This window comes from Nicotiana attenuata, chromosome 9, assembly GCF_001879085.1.
Source record: "Nicotiana attenuata strain UT chromosome 9, NIATTr2, whole genome shotgun sequence".
NCBI lineage: Eukaryota > Viridiplantae > Streptophyta > Magnoliopsida > Solanales > Solanaceae > Nicotiana > Nicotiana attenuata.
This window is the reverse complement of record NC_031997.1, coordinates 797,204-815,070: the sequence shown is the minus strand read 5'-3', so window position 1 is coordinate 815,070 and position 17,867 is coordinate 797,204. Positions and strand designations below refer to the sequence as shown.

The 17,867-nt window shown below is 32.7% G+C and overlaps 2 protein-coding genes across 3 annotated transcripts; one reads left to right on the top strand and one right to left on the bottom strand.

The window, feature by feature from the left end:
- LOC109231941 lies at positions 881-5,018 on the top strand. Of its 2 annotated transcripts, none has more exons than XM_019397542.1 (3): positions 881-1,094; positions 1,501-2,150; positions 4,387-5,018. In XM_019397542.1, the coding sequence occupies exons 2-3, from the start codon at positions 1,747-1,749 to the stop codon at positions 4,604-4,606; spliced, it is 624 nt and encodes a 207-aa protein (XP_019253087.1). In that variant the 5' UTR covers positions 881-1,094; positions 1,501-1,746; the 3' UTR covers positions 4,607-5,018. The 2 variants fall into 2 exon arrangements, with proteins under 2 accessions (XP_019253087.1, XP_019253086.1); XM_019397541.1 differs by having other exon boundaries at positions 881-1,333.
- Positions 15,588-17,198, bottom strand: LOC109231940 (receptor-like protein 51). The gene has a single exon (XM_019397540.1). The coding sequence runs from the start codon at positions 17,132-17,134 to the stop codon at positions 15,848-15,850; it is 1,287 nt and encodes a 428-aa protein (XP_019253085.1). The 5' UTR covers positions 17,135-17,198; the 3' UTR covers positions 15,588-15,847.

Genomic DNA, 17,867 nt, shown 5'->3' with positions numbered 1-17,867 from the left:
AATCGGTTTATCGATAAATCGAATCGATTATTTGTTATCGGTTTATCGATATCGATTTATCGATTTATCGATTTCGATTTCGATTTTGTCCTCTTCGGTTTATCGGTTTATCGATAAACCGATAAGAAATACTAAAAAAAAAAATTAATTTTTTTTTAAAATTTTTTTTGCCCTTATTCTATAATACCCTTTCCTTTACCCTAAGTCCCTAACCCTATTATTTCATCTACCACATTTAAGGAATGATCATATTTAAAGCTCAAGGGAATGAAGTTCAAATTAATAGAAAATAGAATTAGCCGTGATGATGTATTTTTTTATATACCGTTGGAGTGTTGGTGGCATACATTTGATCCCTTACTTTAGTTTCGTTGCATCTGCTTGTTGACACAATTTTTATGTTATAAACGGTGTTCGTCTTATTTTAGCTTCTTTTGATCCATATTAGTTAGGCGTGTTTATAGTGATATACTTTTCGTGGAATCCCGCAAATTTTCTTATTGGTGTAATCGATAACCGAATCGATAAGCCCCAAAAATCGATAAATCGAAATCGAAAAAATCGAAACTTTATTGAAACGATAACGATAAGTATATGTACAAATCGATAATCGATAAGTAATTATCGATAAGGATTAAAATCGAATCGATAAATCGAATGCACACCCCCTAACCAAATTATTGCACAGCCCTAGCCTAAAGGGACGACTTTTGAACTTTTTCAGATAGCATTACCTTAATCTAGTAGTTGCTGACACCATTTTACTGTTTCTTTTAAAAACCACCTGATTGTTCGGCAGAACTATTGCATTGTCATTGTCACCACCTCGTAGTTTACGTCAACGCTATTGTTATATATACTCTTTGTTTATCAAAACATTACCAGTTTATTCACTTCCCTTATATAAACATTAAAATTAGTAACTTCTTTATTAATCTTTACAGAATCAGTCAAACCAATATATTTCAGTTTCCAGTTGTAGGGAGACAAAAAGGTCGACAGAAACCTGGCCTCTACTGTTCCATAGGAACAAACAACCCCTTATCCCTATCTATCAAATTTCTTGATTGGCCACTCAGTGTCTTGAACATCAAGTATACTTTTCTTTTCCCTTTTTCTTTTTTTTATATAACAAATTTTATCTATTATGGTAGTAAGGCTATATTTTGCAACTAAGGATCTTGATTTTAGTACATCTGATGATTCATCAACCCTTTTGGTGTTTGATTGATTTGATTAGAACAGATTCTTTGACCCTTTTTAGTGATTGATTGATTTGATTAGACAAAGGGCTGAATCGTGGCAGTAAGAATACTCTGTCACTTACGATTAGGTAATCTTGTTTGATTGATTTGATTAGAACAGAGGGCTGATTCTGTGACCCTTTTTAGTGTTTGATATACTCTGTCACTTACAATTTGGTAATCTTGTTTGATTGATTTAATTAGAATAGAGGGTTGATTCTTTGATCCTTTTTGGTGTTTGATTGATTTGATTCAGAGCGACAGAAGGATGAATCTCAGAGTCGTGGCAGTAAGGGTCTTAAGATCTTGTTTGATTGATTTAATTAGAACAAGGTCTGATTCTTTGACCCTTTTTAGTGTTTGATTGATTTTTAATTCAGAGCGACAAAGGGCTGAATCACATTATCGTGGCAGCAAGAATACTCTGTCACTTACAGTAAGGTAATAAATCTGAATCCTGAGTGTTTTGATTGATTTATTGGATGAAATACTGAGAGAAACAATGGATAAGGAGATGGATGTACGGAATCAGAAAGTGGATGTTCCTGAGACTGTAATCACCATAAGATTGGATGAAAATAGGGAAACTGATGAAAAATCAAGAATTCGCGACGAAGAAGGAAATTCGGGTGGAAAGGGAAATGGGGTTGAAGGGAATAAGGTGAAAGTGAAGGATTTGAAGGAGGGTGAGAGTTTTTCGACTGTAATTGATGTGAAGTGCGATGCGGAGAAATTGGGAGAGGACAGCCAAAGGGTGTGTAGGATTTGTCATTTGAGTTCTTATGAAAGTGGGAAAAATGTACAAAATTTGGTGGATTTGATTGAGCTTGGTTGTGGTTGTAAAGGAGAGCTAGGATTTGTGCATTCTCATTGTGCTGAAGCCTGGTTTAAGCTAAAAGGAAACAGGTAATTACTGTTTTTTGTTCTTTCCTTCAGATTCAATCTTTTTCCAGTTTACTGTTATTCTTGGGATGATATTTTCGTTGTTTGGCTGATCAGAGGCGGATGTAGTGCATAATTTAAGAGTTTATTTGAACCAGTAATTTTGGCTCAGACTATATATATGTGTAAAAAAAGTTACTAATATAAGTACAAATAGTAGATTTCGAGCCCAGTAAATAGTATGTGTTATGGTAGAATTCCAAACTCGAATCAAGTAAATCATAGTAGAGTGAATTACATTCTTTCTGGTTGTCATAAGCAGGAATCTGATAAATTTGATATTCCTATCTTCAAATGTTATGGACCCAAACAAAGCATTTTATTGATGATTTATACCGCCGACCATAACTAGCTTGGGATTGAGGTATAGTAATAGCTACAAACAACAACAACCAACATACCCAGTGTAGTCCACAAGTGGGGCCTAGGAAGGGTAGAGTGTACGCAAACCTTAACCCTGCCTTTAAGAAGGTAAAAAGGTTGTTTCCGGCAGTGGCGAAGTTAGTAATAAGGGTATTCAAATTTGAAAGAAGTGAAAAAATATTCCCGATAAAGGGTGGTCAATATGTGTTATATACCTCTAAAACGTAATATTTTACCTATATACACAGTGCAATTTTTCGACGAAGGGTGGTCAGTTGACCACACTTGTGACTATGTGGCTTCGCCACTGGTTTCCGGTAGACCCTCTGCTCATGAAGGAGGCATAGTAATAGTTGTTAAGAAATTGTGCCTTCAAATCTTTAGCTTGACACTGAATGTTTCTCAAAGCATTGTCTAATTGGATTGTGAATTAATCCATTGTCATGCATTAGTAGCTAATAAGAATAGTTTAGTGTCTTTGATTAAGTAGAGTGATGGAAATGTAGGATTTGGTCTCTCAAATCTATCTTATGTAATCACCTACTGCAAAATTTGCTTATTGAACATCAATTCTGCATATCTGTGGTATTCTGTTTCTTTATCAAACCTTCCATCTATCCTCTGGTCTACTACTGTTATCACCAATCGAGATATTCGTGAATACTCCAGCCATTACATTAACACCTTCAGATCTGATTTCTACAAGAATTAAGAATTTCTTTCATTCTATTCTACCTAGGTTATTCTTGTGTACAAATGTGCCGCTCCTAACTTATTCCAGTCGGCGTGCTTATTTGATTAACCATATATGGTTCTATTACTTACCATGAAATGATACAACCTAAGTACAAATTGCAGAACATGAAATAACTGTGTGTCTTTTATACCATAAATTCCTGTCAAAGTTATTAGAGGATGTTATAGTCATTCGATTCTTAAACTAAGAAGCTCTTGTTTCATTAAGGAAAACCTCGTGTACAAAGCGACGTACTAAGTAATGGACAATATACTAAGCAAAATTTATTACTGATTTATACTAGTGGGTGGTAGCTTGTATGCTAAAAGTTTAAAACAAGAGAAATTACTTTGATCTTTGCACTGTGGATTTGCAATTCTATGCAGCTCTTGATTTCACTCTTCAAAATACTCACATCAAAGCATGAGGAATTATTTTCTTTGCTTTTTCATTCCCTTTTCCAAATCCCATTGAGCTGAGGTTCTATCGAAAACAGCCTATCTACCTTCATAAGATAGGGGTAAGGTCTGGGTACACATCACCCTCCCCAGACCCCACTTGTGGGATTTCACTGGGTTTTTTGTTGTTGTTGTTGTTGATGTTGTTGTTGTTCTTGTTGTTAATAACTCCCATTGGATGATAATGCTGTAGATGGTTTGCTTTGTGACGAAGAGGCGATAAATCATTAGTATCCCTTGCCAACTTCCGGACATGAAACACAACCCCAATGTTTTTTTTTCCGCTGTTTTTTTCTCCACGTCCTTCTTAGATTTTCTGCTGTAGAATCATGTTGCTCCGCAATCCAACTACCTTAATGACATGACATTCATTACCTGTACCTGCTTCATATTAGGAACGTAACTCATTTTCTTGAAACTCGTAATGGCGATTGAGTCGCTTGACAGAACATCATTTTCCTAGTATACTTCACCTTACTCAGCAGCATCTAAACAGGAAAAGATAAGAAACTAAAAGAAGGCCAATCATTCCAAAGTAGAATTCAGGAGTTTCTTGTGTTTTGGTTACTAAAATTTAGCAGTTCCAAACCAGTACCCACAATATTGATTTTGTTATTTCTCTCCTTTTAACATCTTCGTGCAGAGTGTGTGAAATTTGTGGGGAGGTTGCACAAAATGTTACTGGTGTCAGCGATAACAGATTTATTGAGGAGTGGAATGATGCGAGATCTACTGCAAGTGGTACTGGTTCAACTGAAACGAGTAGAAGTTGTTGGCGCGGGCAGCCATTCTGTAACTTCTTAATGGCATGTTTGGTTATATCGTTTGTGTTGCCATGGTTTTTCCGTGAAAATATGTTTTGAAGAAGAGCCTTTGCTGCAATGTGCCCAGGAGGTCACAGGTTCAAGTCGTGAAAACAGCTTCTTACAGAAATGCAGGTAAGGCTGCGTACAATAGACCCTTGTGGTCCGACCCTTTCCCGGGCCCCGCGGATAGCGGAAGTTTAGTGCACCGGGCTGCCGTTGTTTTTCCCTCATTAAGATCATGTAGAAAGCAATGTTATATGTGTTCAGTACTTACTGCCCGCGCAACTTTTATCACATTTGTGTTCTTTTTTGCTTGATTTGGGCAAATTTCTTGGTGACCACAGAATTTTTCGGATACTACATGTAGAAGGGCCAATACTGACAGCCAATATTGCCTTTGGCTGTAAACAAGTTTCAATATTTTTATGAATTTATTCTTTTGCATTTGAATGAATGGTTTTTTATTGAACTGGTTTTTAATGTGTGATAATCTTCTTGTCCTTTCAAATCTTGGAGTGGCATGACTTCTCTGTTTCCTTAGTGGAAACTTTCTTTTATGTCTACTTCTTACTCCTTATAAGGAAATTGTTTTACCATTTCAAGAAATTATGTGGAAAGTCGAGGGTCTTTCGGAAACAACCTCTCTATTGTCATAAGGTAGAGATAAGGTTTGCGTATACTTTACCCTCCTCAGACCCCACTTGAGGGATTTCATTGGGTTTGTTGTTATTGTTATGTGGAAGTTATGAGGTGCATGTCTTTAGGGAAATGTATATTTTAAAAGGTTAAGCTTGCTAATACAAAGAACAATCTTGACCTTTCTAAATAGACTAAAATAAAAGGGCAGCTCGGTGCACAAGATATCCCGCGTCCACGTAGGTCTGTAGAAAAACCGCATCCCAAGAGATGTGATGTAGATAGCCTACCCTAATGCAAGCACTAATGGTTGCTTTCACGACCTGACTATCTTGATTGTCTTCTTTAATATTTACTAATTTTTTGGTCCAGTCATTTCTTGGATTATAAGATTTTAATTGGTAAAGTTGGGAGTTGAGGGGAGGTGGGGTTGCATGCATGTTAAAAGTGATATTTGATTTTTCACTTGAAAAGTCAGTATGTGGTGCCTACTTCTTTTGCCTATTTAGAAAGTAAGCTCTTTTAAATGTCTTTGAATATGTGCTTAAGAATATTAATTCAGCTAGTTGACTTGAATATTATATTTATGATGCAAACTGAAGGAATTTAATGAAGAGAATATACTTGGAAAGAAGCATGATGCTTCAGAAGTGATGCCAATATACTGTAGTGATTGTTAAGTACTTAGGGCTAGGGGTATGACATAGCGGTCAATGAAGGAGGTGAAAATCTTATGTGACTAGCATTTAAACCAGATGATTTCTTTTCATACGCTTAAACCTTGTCGGGTTTGGGAACCAGTGCTAGTGAGAGATAGCTAGTACATGATAGAACAGTCAACACATGCGCAAGCTATCCTGGATACCACTGCTATAAAACAAAGAGTATATATTGTCTTAAGAAAAACTAAGCTTTTTCTTCAGTATCTCTTTTTATGTTGATGTGGACAATAAGAACTGTTCGAGTTTTAGTAAAAGAAGGGATACCAGATGGCCGTATTGTTGTTCAATGTTCATCAGTTAAAGGGGTTACGAGTTAAATTTTTAATCGGAGGTGGATTATAAGTAGATAATTAGAAATAATGTTAGATCAAAGAGAGGTCGGTTTAAAAGTGTTGACCATAGGCCAAGCGAGGGACAACATTTGTTAAGCTTGAAGTTCTGTCCATGGGGCAAGCGTGGTCAACAAATCAAGATTATCTACTTTCGAGGCCATTCTTATATAAATCACACAGATCAAAGAGAGGCCGGTTCAATTGTTAAGTGATTTGAGGAGGATAACTAAGCTGATACGTTGGAGTTGACTATTGCCACAAAAGGGAAGGGTCGTACCACAATGCAAGCAGATGTGATGTACCATTAGTGTTGGTGCTTCAGGATTCTAATGTATTGCATCCGAAACCAGAACAAGCTTGCAAGTAGACCATTCACATCCCATTACTGAGTGAGCTGGAGTGCAACCGCCTTATCCACTGAACTAGCTAGGAGCTATCACTTCAGGTCGAAGCATTAAAAGAAAAGGATCAGTTCATTGTGGGAAAATGGTTGTTCAAAAGACCTATGCAAGATGTAAAAGCCATAAAAGAAAAAGGATAGTCCTATTATCGGAGGTGAAGCTAGGATTTGAAGCTTATGAGTTCAGAATTCTTGTTCGTTTACGATACGGGGTTTTAATTAATAATTTGTACATATTCAATAGATTTTTTAAGACAAATATAGAATTTGGAACAAAGTTACAAAGTTTAATTGGCCGAACTTGCAACCGAAAGGCTGAGCCTATAGATTTAAAAAATTTACTTTGTGTCTCACACAACTGACACTAGTTGTATGAGCCTCTTTTTTGTCTCACAACTGTGCGGTCCCAGAATTTTGTGGACCCAAATGTGTAAGATATGGGTCCACAAATATGTGAGATAAAAAGAGGCCTCACACAACTAATGTAAATTGTGTGAGACACAAAATAAAACCACTCAGATTTATGATAGTATGTATTATCCTATATATTTACTCACACCCTTATATGAGTTTGCGTTTGTTCAATCTTCACTAGGAATTGAAAGGCTAACCCTAGCCCATCTCCAATGTAAATACTTTTTGGATAATAATATAGGGGTTTTGACACAGTTACCCATAAAAATAAAACTATTTATCCTTGTCTGTCCATTTGTTTTCCTACCCATAAACTAATTACATTTCCTACTCATAGTAGGTTTTGTGGGGAATTTTTTCTTTATTCTCCAATTCTTTTTTATTTCTATGCTTATTTTCTTTTCTTTTTTCTTTTTTTTCTTTTCTCCTTTTCTTTTTTCTCCTTTTCTTCTTATTTTTTTCTTTTTTCCTTTTTTAATTTCATTTAACTTCTTTTTTTTTATATTCTTTTTCTCTTCATAATCTAATTTCATTACTGTTTTCACTATTTTTTATATTATTACTAAAGAAAAATCAAATTGTGTACCAATTAAATGTAGCTAATACAACCAAAAAAATATTAACTAACATATGATATCAGTATAGTATATAGCTATACCAACAGGGTATACAATTGTACGCAATGAGTTAAAAAAATTAATTTAATTATTAAACTAAAATAATATCAGTTGTCAATAAAAAATTTAAAAAATTCTAAAAGGATCTAATTGTAAGAGTATACCGTTACATCATATAGCATACTATAATTTTTATTTTTTTCTGCATTTTCAATTTGCCCCTCACACTGGGTAAAAGCTTAAAACAAATTAAAAGGGAAAAGGCAAGTGAATTTACGAGTAATAAGTATACTATTATAGCATATTGTTACATTATCTTGCATATCGTTACAGTATACCATAACAATATATTGTACACTATAATAGTATACTGTTGCAGTATAACTATATACTCCTATAGTATATTAGCATACTGTAGCGGTATACTGTTTACTATAATAGTGTACTGTTGCAATATAGCTATATACTCCTACAACATATTGTATACTGTAGCTGTGTTCTTCTTCGATTTTCAACTGAAAATTTCTATCTCAATCACCTCGCATCTGGTCCAAATGCTATCAAATTTCAGTATGAACTTCTAGAAGGTACTATAAGCAATATTTAACAGCACCCACTTTGAATCAAACAAAAAATCTTCAAAAATAAAATTGAGCTTCAAGCCCAACAATGGTGGATATTCAAATACACACAAAAATTTAGATTTGGGATGTAATCTGCTCTTGTGCTTAATGAAGTATCCAAACCATGGCTTTGTAAGTTTTGTCCACATGTAATTCTGATCGCATGGTTCATGAAAACTACTCAATTAGAGAAAGGAGGAAGGGGCCAGAGCCTAGTTCAATTTTTTCAAATAACCTCGGTTGTGGTTATCAGTTGGTCACCTTCCAATGTATGCTAAAATTCTTTTGTACATAACAGTGATTATTCAGAGAGAATCTGTATCCAATCTTTATTTTAGTAAAGCTAAGCTTTTTGTGATTGAAGCCTTGACTCTGGGAACAACTAGCGGGTAAATAGTTTGGGGAGTATGGGTAGGAGTAGTAAATAGTTTGAGTCTGGCATTAAAGGGTAAATAGTTTGGATTAATAGGTATAAAGTGAGATTTTCTCAATAATATACGAGGTAGGATCAATGCCAAACTCCCCAGCACCAAATAAGGTGACTATAACGGGAGAAATTCAAAAATAGCCAAATTTACAAGTGGTCATTCAAAAATAGCCACAATTTCAAAAGTAATCAAAATTTAGCCACTTTTCATGTAAAGATAAATCTTAACGAAAACACTGTCCAACATAATATACTGGAACTTTCCGCGTGTTGGAGTTCCAGCATAATATGTTGGAAGTTCATACACAGGTGCATCGATCTCCAGTATATTATGTTGGAACTTTTCATGTTGCAGAAAAATACTGGCTATTTTTCAATGACTTTACAAACGCAAGTTATTTTTGGGAGAAATTCAAAAATAGCCAGATTTACAAGTGGTCGTTCAAAAATAGCGCAACTTCAAAAGTAATCGAAATTTAACCACTTTTCATGTAAAGATAAATTTGAGTGAAAACACTGTTCAAAACCAGGAAAATACGCCAGTATATTATGCTGGAGTTCCAGCATAAGTATACTTGAACTCCAGCATATTATACTGGAGTTCCAGGATAAGTATGCTGGAACTCCAGCATAATATGATGGAGTTCCAGCATAAGTACACTAGAACTCGAGCATAGTATACTGGAGTTCCAGCAAAGTATACCGGTCCAGTATAATATGCTGGAAGTTCATACACAAGTGCTCGAATCTCCAGTATATTATGCTAGAACTTTCTGTGTTGGAGTTCCAACATAATATGTTGGAAGTTCATACACAGGTGCACTGAACTCCAGTATATTATGCTGGACCGGTCTCTGTTGCAGCAAAAAAGTGGCTAGTTTTCATTGACTTGGTAAACGCTGGCTATTTTTGAATGACCCGTCCGAAAACTGTCTATACCGTGCTATTTTTACGTTATTTTTGAATGACCAGTCCGAAAATTGGCTAGCCCGTGTTATTTTTACGACTATAACCTTTGGGTGCATGACTTTAATTAAAAATAAATAAATGTGTTCAGAGATAGCGATATTGGCAACTTTGTGAACTGTAAAATTGGTAGATGTTGGTGAATGGTGATCTCTATTTCAAAATTTCTGAAAGTGGAAAAACTTTGAAATTGATTAAAATAGCTTTTGTTACTGTATAAGTTTGGCCACCATACTTTGAACTTTGTGTCATACCTATTTGGTGTAAAGAGATTAACTTCTATACATTGACGGCGACAATATATTTATAGTATCAGATCATTTAAGAGATGATTTACATATATTAATATTAAGTAAAATTAATATTTAAACTATACTAGTATTAGTACCACCGTAATACACAGATAAAAGCTTAATCATCAAACTTGTGAAATCTATATTATATTAAAAGGAGAATAGTGAAGCATGTGGTTAAGCCAAGTGACAAGCTAAAAAGAAGTCACTGGCAATTTTAAGACAACGTTAAAAATTTGAATTATAAATGGAAACATAATTAATGTAAGTAGTTTAATAAATCTTACACTAGATCTAAATAAATCTTAGACAAATCTAATCTATATATCTACATTTAAATTTATATTTATATGTATATTTGTAGATATATCTCTATTTATATCTATATTGATCCACCCATAGATATTTTTTCTATGTTAGCTAGAAATATGGAGGTAAAAAATTAACTAAAAATTATAATAAAAAATTAAAAAATATAGAAAGACATAGATTTAGACAACCTGTGACTATTTATACTTTGGGGTAAGTTAAAATAAAATTAAAATTTACTTAAGATATTAAAGATTTATTAAGTTTAAAAATTAAATAAATTCAAGCGACAAAATAAGATCTTACATAAAGTATATAAATTATTTATAAGGTAAGAAAAAGCATAAATAATTCGTAAAAAATATTTTAATAACAAGAATAATAATGTCATATTAATATTGGTAAAATCAGGAAAACGAATATTTATACGTAATATTAGTACAACATTCAGATATAATGCGCGGGTTAAAACAATTAAGAAAATATTTTTTGTGATTAGTATTTGAATTGAGGTAGTTAGTTTTAAGTTTGAAAGTTATAAACATTAATTTTTTTGAAAATGCAGTCAAATTTTAGAAATAGAATAATAAAACTTATTTAGAATTTGAGAATTTTTTATCTATATAATATTAGAATGAGTGTGTATAAATAATATTAAATTCAAACAAGCTAATAAAAAGCCATGTGACAATGTAACAATATTAAGTATTGAATAATATAATCAAAAATAAAAAATAAATAGAGAATTTTTTTTAGTTTTTTTATCATAGAAAAAAACTGTAAAACTTATGTAAATTTGAGATGAGAAAGTTTTTTATGTATATGATATGAAAAGTCATAATATGAATAGGTCCACGTAACTCAAGTCTAATAGATAAAATCAAAAACTAAAAATATTGAATAATAGAAATAAATTAGAGATAATGTAAGGATATTTATAAATCACAAGTTTAGAAAAAAAAAATTAAATATACAAAGTTAAAATTAGAAAGGGAAAGGCTAATTAAATTTGAAATTAGAAAGTTGTTAAAATTCAATATACAATACTTAAACAATTAGCAAAATTATGTTAAATTACTAAAATTTTACTATTAGAAATAATTGAATTTGAAATTAAAAAGTTGTTAAAACTATTGATTAAAATGCTCAAACTATGGACACATATCACGAAATTGAAGTCTTATTTATGGAAAAATAAACAAATACAAAATATATTTCTAATTAGGTAATTATAGTAATGAAAATTAAATTAAATTTGTATTAAAGCTAAAAAGAAAATATTTACATAAGAAATAAGCTGACAGTGAAAATATTACTACGACATTTAGATATAATGTGTTCAAACAACTAAGAAAATATTTTTCTATGATTAATATCTGAATTGAGTGCAGTTCAGTTTATATAAGTTTGAAAGCATAGGGGTAATTTTTTGAAATTGCGTTCCAATTTACAAAATAAAATGATAAGAATTATTTGAATTTGAGATGAGATTTTTTTTATTTCATAATTGTTATTTGGAAATTATTACGGAAAGACAGTAAACATATTACTACATACATATAATATGTTCAAATAATTAAGAAATTATTTTTCTAATATTAAAATAAAATTTTAAGAATATTAAAATAACTTTCTAATATAGGTAATTTTATTAATGAAAATTTAAAATTAAATTTATATCTTAAGCTAAAAAAAATTTTAACTACATCTAAATCAAAATAATTATAACAGAACTCAATACATTTGGAAAAAAATCATCAAATAATTATGTTTTAATATTTTTAGCCCTGCATCAATTTTATAATTTAAAAATAAAATATAATATTACTTTTGGTATAGTAGGGAAGAGAATGTATAAAAAATAGAGATAGTGTGAGGATACTTATTCATTAAATTAATTTTAAAATAAATTAATTAAAAAATTAAATTATAATTAATAATATATAATAAATTTAATTGATTAAAGAATCCGAATGAGAAGGATACAAGCATAAAAATATAACCAAATTTCAAGAATAAATATTTCTATTTATTTAAAGACTACTAAAAGAATAATAAGCAAGACATTAATTAATTAAGCTAATAAAATATTATATGATAGTACAATAATATTAAAATAAATAATGCAATAACTATAAGAAAAAAAACAAAGAAAAGGGAATTTGCATACAAATAATGTGATGAATAAGACATATTTAACTTTTAGATAAAAACAAAGTGATAGTAAGAAGTTTGTTAAAATAATATGATCTATTGTGCTCAATCAAGACAGATCACAATATGATATGTTTAGTATTCTTTAATATTGATAGCGAAACGAAATGCAAGACTGAAATCAAGGGGTTAGATTGCTACAAATATTAAAAAAAAAAAAAATGTTATGCACTACGAGATTTGAACAATAATTTCATATCCTACTTCATAATTAATATCTAATGTTATATAATTTTTATATGAGATGTTTATATTTTAAGGTTATTTGCACATGATTCAAACAACCTACATCACAATTTAACATGACTTATGTCAGCACATCGCGCGGGTACTAATACTAGTGTCTTGTTAAAGTACATTAGTCATATTTCTTTGGCAAGGGTGTTCAATTTTGGTAACTTAGATCTTGAATGGATTGTCTAAAATGTATGAAGAAAGAAAAAGGAAAATGATATCTTAGGTGGTTTAATTAATAGTAGAAAAAGAATTTAAGAAAATATGAATGTTGTTACAGCTGGTCTTCAATATTATCCCTTATATGATCACTTAGGGAATTGTGAGGAATTAAATTCATTTAATTATTATCAGAATTTTTAAAGTATGAAAAAAAATAAGGTTTGGTCCTTACACATGAATAATAATGGCCAAAGCTGGCTGATATAATGATAGTTCATTATTGTACACATAAAAGCCAAGATTTGTCACCAACCTGGCAAAGGTCTGCCCACATGGAGAGACAAAAAAAGATATTAAGCAATTCTTACAGATCAAGTATAAATCGCACAATATGGTAGAAATGATGATTTGGAAAAAAGAAAAGAAAAGAAATGATGATGGTATGAAATCAAACAAGATCAATGAACAAAGTGAATTCAAGCCCCCAAAAAACCTACCCCCCCCCCCCTTTTTTTTTTTGGTCCTCCAATGGTTGCATTATAATATACTCAATCATCACCACATAAGGAGTGTATATAGACCCTTTTAATTTATTTTTTTTGTTTTTTATATATAACGATGGTGTCCAAGGCAGCTTATATGAACCTCGACTATCCGACGAAGACCTACTACCAATGGAGGAGCCACAATGCTTGCATTATAATATACTCAATCACCACCACATAAGGAGGATATATAGACCCTTTTTTTTTTTAGTAAGGATGGTGTCCAAGGCAGCTGGTGTGAACCTCGACTATCCACCAGAGACCTGCTACTAATGGAGGAGCCACAAGTATTAAAGAAGTGTCACCTTTTCGTCAAAAAATTATATTGTATAGTTAGATAAATCTTTTTATTGTATATATACCTACATATTGACACCCCTTGGCTTCTTCGCAAGTGTACTTTATATTTTAACCCCTCCTAGTAAAAATTTTGGCTCCGCCACTACCTGCTACCTCTCACTTGTCAGCCTACCAATCATAGCCAGATTGGACGGAGGGTAGATAGACTTCAAAGACAATTCATAGCCAACATTTAGAATGTTGATAGAAGTTATAGGAAGTACAACCATCACATGGAAAAATTCCAACACATGAGGTGGAATAACATGGTTAGGTAGGTAACAACTAATAAGTCTACAACAAACTTACTGTAATGAGAAATGGCCAGTGAGATTTGCTCTGTGTGAGTGTGGGTTGGAGGGGGGGGGGGGGGTGTGTGAGGGAATTGAAGGATGCACAAAAGACAGCAGCTTGCTATTCACAACAAATATGTTAGCAGCAACAATAGCAAACCCAGTGAAATCCCAAAAGTGAAGTACGGTGAGCGTAGTATGTACGCAGATCTTAGTTTTCGGTAGACCCTCGGCTCAAGAACAGAAAAGGGAGCAACGCCTTACTTGTCCGCAGCATGATGCCTTATTTGCTTTACAGGTTGTAATCACATATCCAACAGATCTCAAAGAGTCGCAGCAAATAAATGCAACAGTAAAAACAATAGACCGTACAGCCAAAAAAGACAATTTGAAAATACAACTACTACTACCTACGCCAAGAAAGTTAGAGTCGGCTATATGAATCGTCTATGTCTATTTTCTAGACAGTCATTCAGAATTTGAAGTAAATCATGTAACCAATCCGTAATAATCATTCGTGCTGATCAAATACCATAGTGGCGACTGGGGAGGGGAAACAATTCGAGCTTCTGTCAACTGAAATGCATCCCCGAAATTTTATGATTGCATTTCAACAACAAATTTACAACATTGGCAATGTGCATATTAACGTACCCACTGTAGTAACAAATATGCGACAAAATGAAGGAACTTTTTGCTTTGTCAATCAATAAACTAGTGTCCTTATGCATACAAGAAATGCTGGAAATATGGTAGAGCACAATGTAAGCAAAATAACTTACCTATACAACTCTTGCCAGAAAACAGAGGAAGAGGTGATCCTTGTAGTTAAAACCAAAGCGACAGACTATAAAGCTAATTCGGTAGATATGAGCCGTAGATAGCTGCTGATTCAAAACTGAGTTTGGTCTGTGACTTCAAGGATTTCCTTTTCTTCCCCTCTCTTTTTAAGTGGCGGGTGCAGGGTTGGCGAGTGGAGGATTCATCTACATGTTAGAGCTACTAATCATGATTATCAAGCTTAGGTGGATTTGATTGTTTTAGATTACTTTCTCTCTGTTTTCTTTCTATATAGACTAACGTCATCCTTGGACGTTAGGGAATTAGAAGGCAGTTGAAAGAGCTACTAGAAAGCTTGACGTACAAGCTTAAACTAGATACCGCCTACAAACTGACAACACCGACAATGGGCATTTTGTCGAGCCTACTGTTGTAACCAACATGTGACATAATAAAGGAACCTTTCACATTGTCAATCAACAAACAAATGCAGCATACGTCCAAATATCTAACTATTAAGATGTCACCATATTTGTTGAGCTTTCGGATATCAGATACAAAACGATTGAGCATAAGCTATATCACTCAAAAAATAGGAATAATTAACTAGGACTGAAAGCTATAAGATGTAAAATCAAAAGTTCAATAATTATATATCCAAACACAAACCTAAAAGATGAAGTGAAAGCTAATGAGTATCAAGTAAAGTTTAATAAGCCATAACCATAGACCTCCATCGAAAAAAACATATATATAAAAATATTCATCAATAAGCAATTTCTCCCCTCATACACTTAAGAATCACTTTAGCCTAGACGAAAGCTGAAAATGGAGCTTCCTCCTACGGCAAAACAGCTAAAAAGAATCACACCAAATAGAGTAACCACATCTTCTACTTTTTTCAAGGTACAACTGTATAATTAACTAAAACAAATCACATATCCAATTAAGAAATTTCCTAAACTAAACCAACCAAGATTCTGTTTTTGTACTCATTTACAGCATTTGGCCAACAGAACCAAGAAAATAATCAAAAACACAATTGAGGAAAGTGCAATGGCAATACCAAGAACAACCTTACTTGGTCCATGACTACGTTGTTGGTGTGGACTTTCATCGTCAGCATAATCAGAGTCGTCCTCATCATCATCCGAACTTATGTCCTTTGAAGGCGGAGGCGATATAGGCAATCCGTGTTTATCACAAGGCGCAATGCCAAGTTTCACTTTCTTAGACAACGTTGAGTGATTGTAACAAAGATTAGAATTTTCACCCACTTTCAACACAACCAATTTCTTTATAAACGACGCATTAAAAGGCAAAATCCCATGAAAGTTATTCTTCTCAAGATTCAAGTATTTCAACCTCTTCATATCCGAAATGAATTTCGGAATAGTCCCATTAAGCTGATTAGACCCCAGATCAAGATGAACTAAACCCGGGATAGCAGCAATCGAATCAGGAATGGATCCGGACAACGAATTCGAAGCCAACGATACATTTTGCAAAGAAGACAAGTCACCAAATGAAGTTGGAATTGTCTCATTAAGAGAATTCGACGAAAGATTCAAGAAAACAAGATTCTCAAGCTCAGTTAACGAACTGGGAATTTTCCCTTTTAACTTATTCCCAGACAAATCTACATAACTAAGATTCGGGTGCCAATGTTTAGGCAAAACCCCAGATAAATTAGCATGTGAAATAGTAACAGAAAGCAAATGCTCAATACTATCCAAAATTATACCAGGACCACTAGCAGTAATAGAAACACGCGAAACAGTTAAATCATTTACATTCTTAAACCTACTTAACCAAACCCCAGTAAGTTTCTTGAGACTATTAATACAAGTAAATGACTTAAGATTTAAACTGAGCTGAGAAGGGAAATGAATAGGTGAAATGGGACAGTTAATAAACTGTAAATTGGTAAGTGTAGATAAAGATTTAAGAGCAGTAAGAGATAAAGCAACATCATCTGAACAGTTTGAAAGGGTAAGTGAAACAATGTGACGAAATGGGGTTGAAAAATCACATACAATAGTTGAGTTGTGACTACATGGGTTTTTACCTGTTGGAATATTGAGGGATTGAAGAGCTTTGAGTTGTTTTGGGTCAAGTGGAGAAGATGAATGAGTTGAAGGTGTGGGAATTGGAGATGGTTTTGGTGAAGGAGAGGAAATTGGAGAAGGTGAAGTTAGTGATTTTGAGGTTGTAGAAGGGAAAATGAAGAGGAGAAAAGTGAATGAAATGAGGAACAAAGATGGATCTGGAGCTGCCATTGTTGCTGCTGAAAGAAGATGGAAAAAAGCAAGAACTATAAGGTAGTATTGAAGTTTGTACAAAAGAATAGAAGACAAAGGGTCGGAGTTTGATGGAGAAATGTATATGCCCTTGAAGTTGGAGATAATTACAGAAATAACATTTTGTATTCATAACGGCTCAAGTCAAAAAAGTTTTTTTTTTTTCCTTTATGAAAATTGGAGGAAACTTTTTTACTCTATTCATCGATTATATTTTATATGACACTATTTATTTTATTAATATATTTAAAATCAATTTAGCTTTACTTTTTCATTTTGTTTTTAATGAAAAGTTCTTATAATCATAGAAATATTATTATGATATATTTAAAATCATAAAATTTACACAAATGTTAGGTATATTTAAAATCAGAGGCGCATCTAGTGTAGAAGTTATGAGTTCAATTAACCCCATAGCTTTCAGTCATACCCTGTATTTTTGCTCAAAAAATCATTAAATATATAAAATTAATAAATTTTAAACCGATTAAATTAGATAAGGTACGGTAGAATGACGAATCTAAATCAAAAAAGTTCAAATCCCGAATTCGCCTCGGTTTAAAATCACAACTCGAAAAAGTCTTCCTTCTCGTTCGAGTCAAATTATATAATGTAAATTGGAACAAACGAGTAAGAAAGATCCTTTCCCTAGAAAATTCTACGTTACTTTTAAAGTACTTAATTACATATGTGGCATCATTCTTGTTGAATG

Coding starts and splice junctions, on each gene's coding strand:
- LOC109231941 (XM_019397542.1), top strand. CDS start 1,747: ATGGATAAGGAGATGGATGTACGGAATCAGAAAGTGGATGTTCCTGAG. Junction 2,151..4,386: donor TTTAAGCTAAAAGGAAACAG/GTAATTACTGTT, acceptor ATCTTCGTGCAG/AGTGTGTGAAATTTGTGGGG.
- LOC109231940 (XM_019397540.1), bottom strand. CDS start 17,134: ATGGCAGCTCCAGATCCATCTTTGTTCCTCATTTCATTCACTTTTCTC.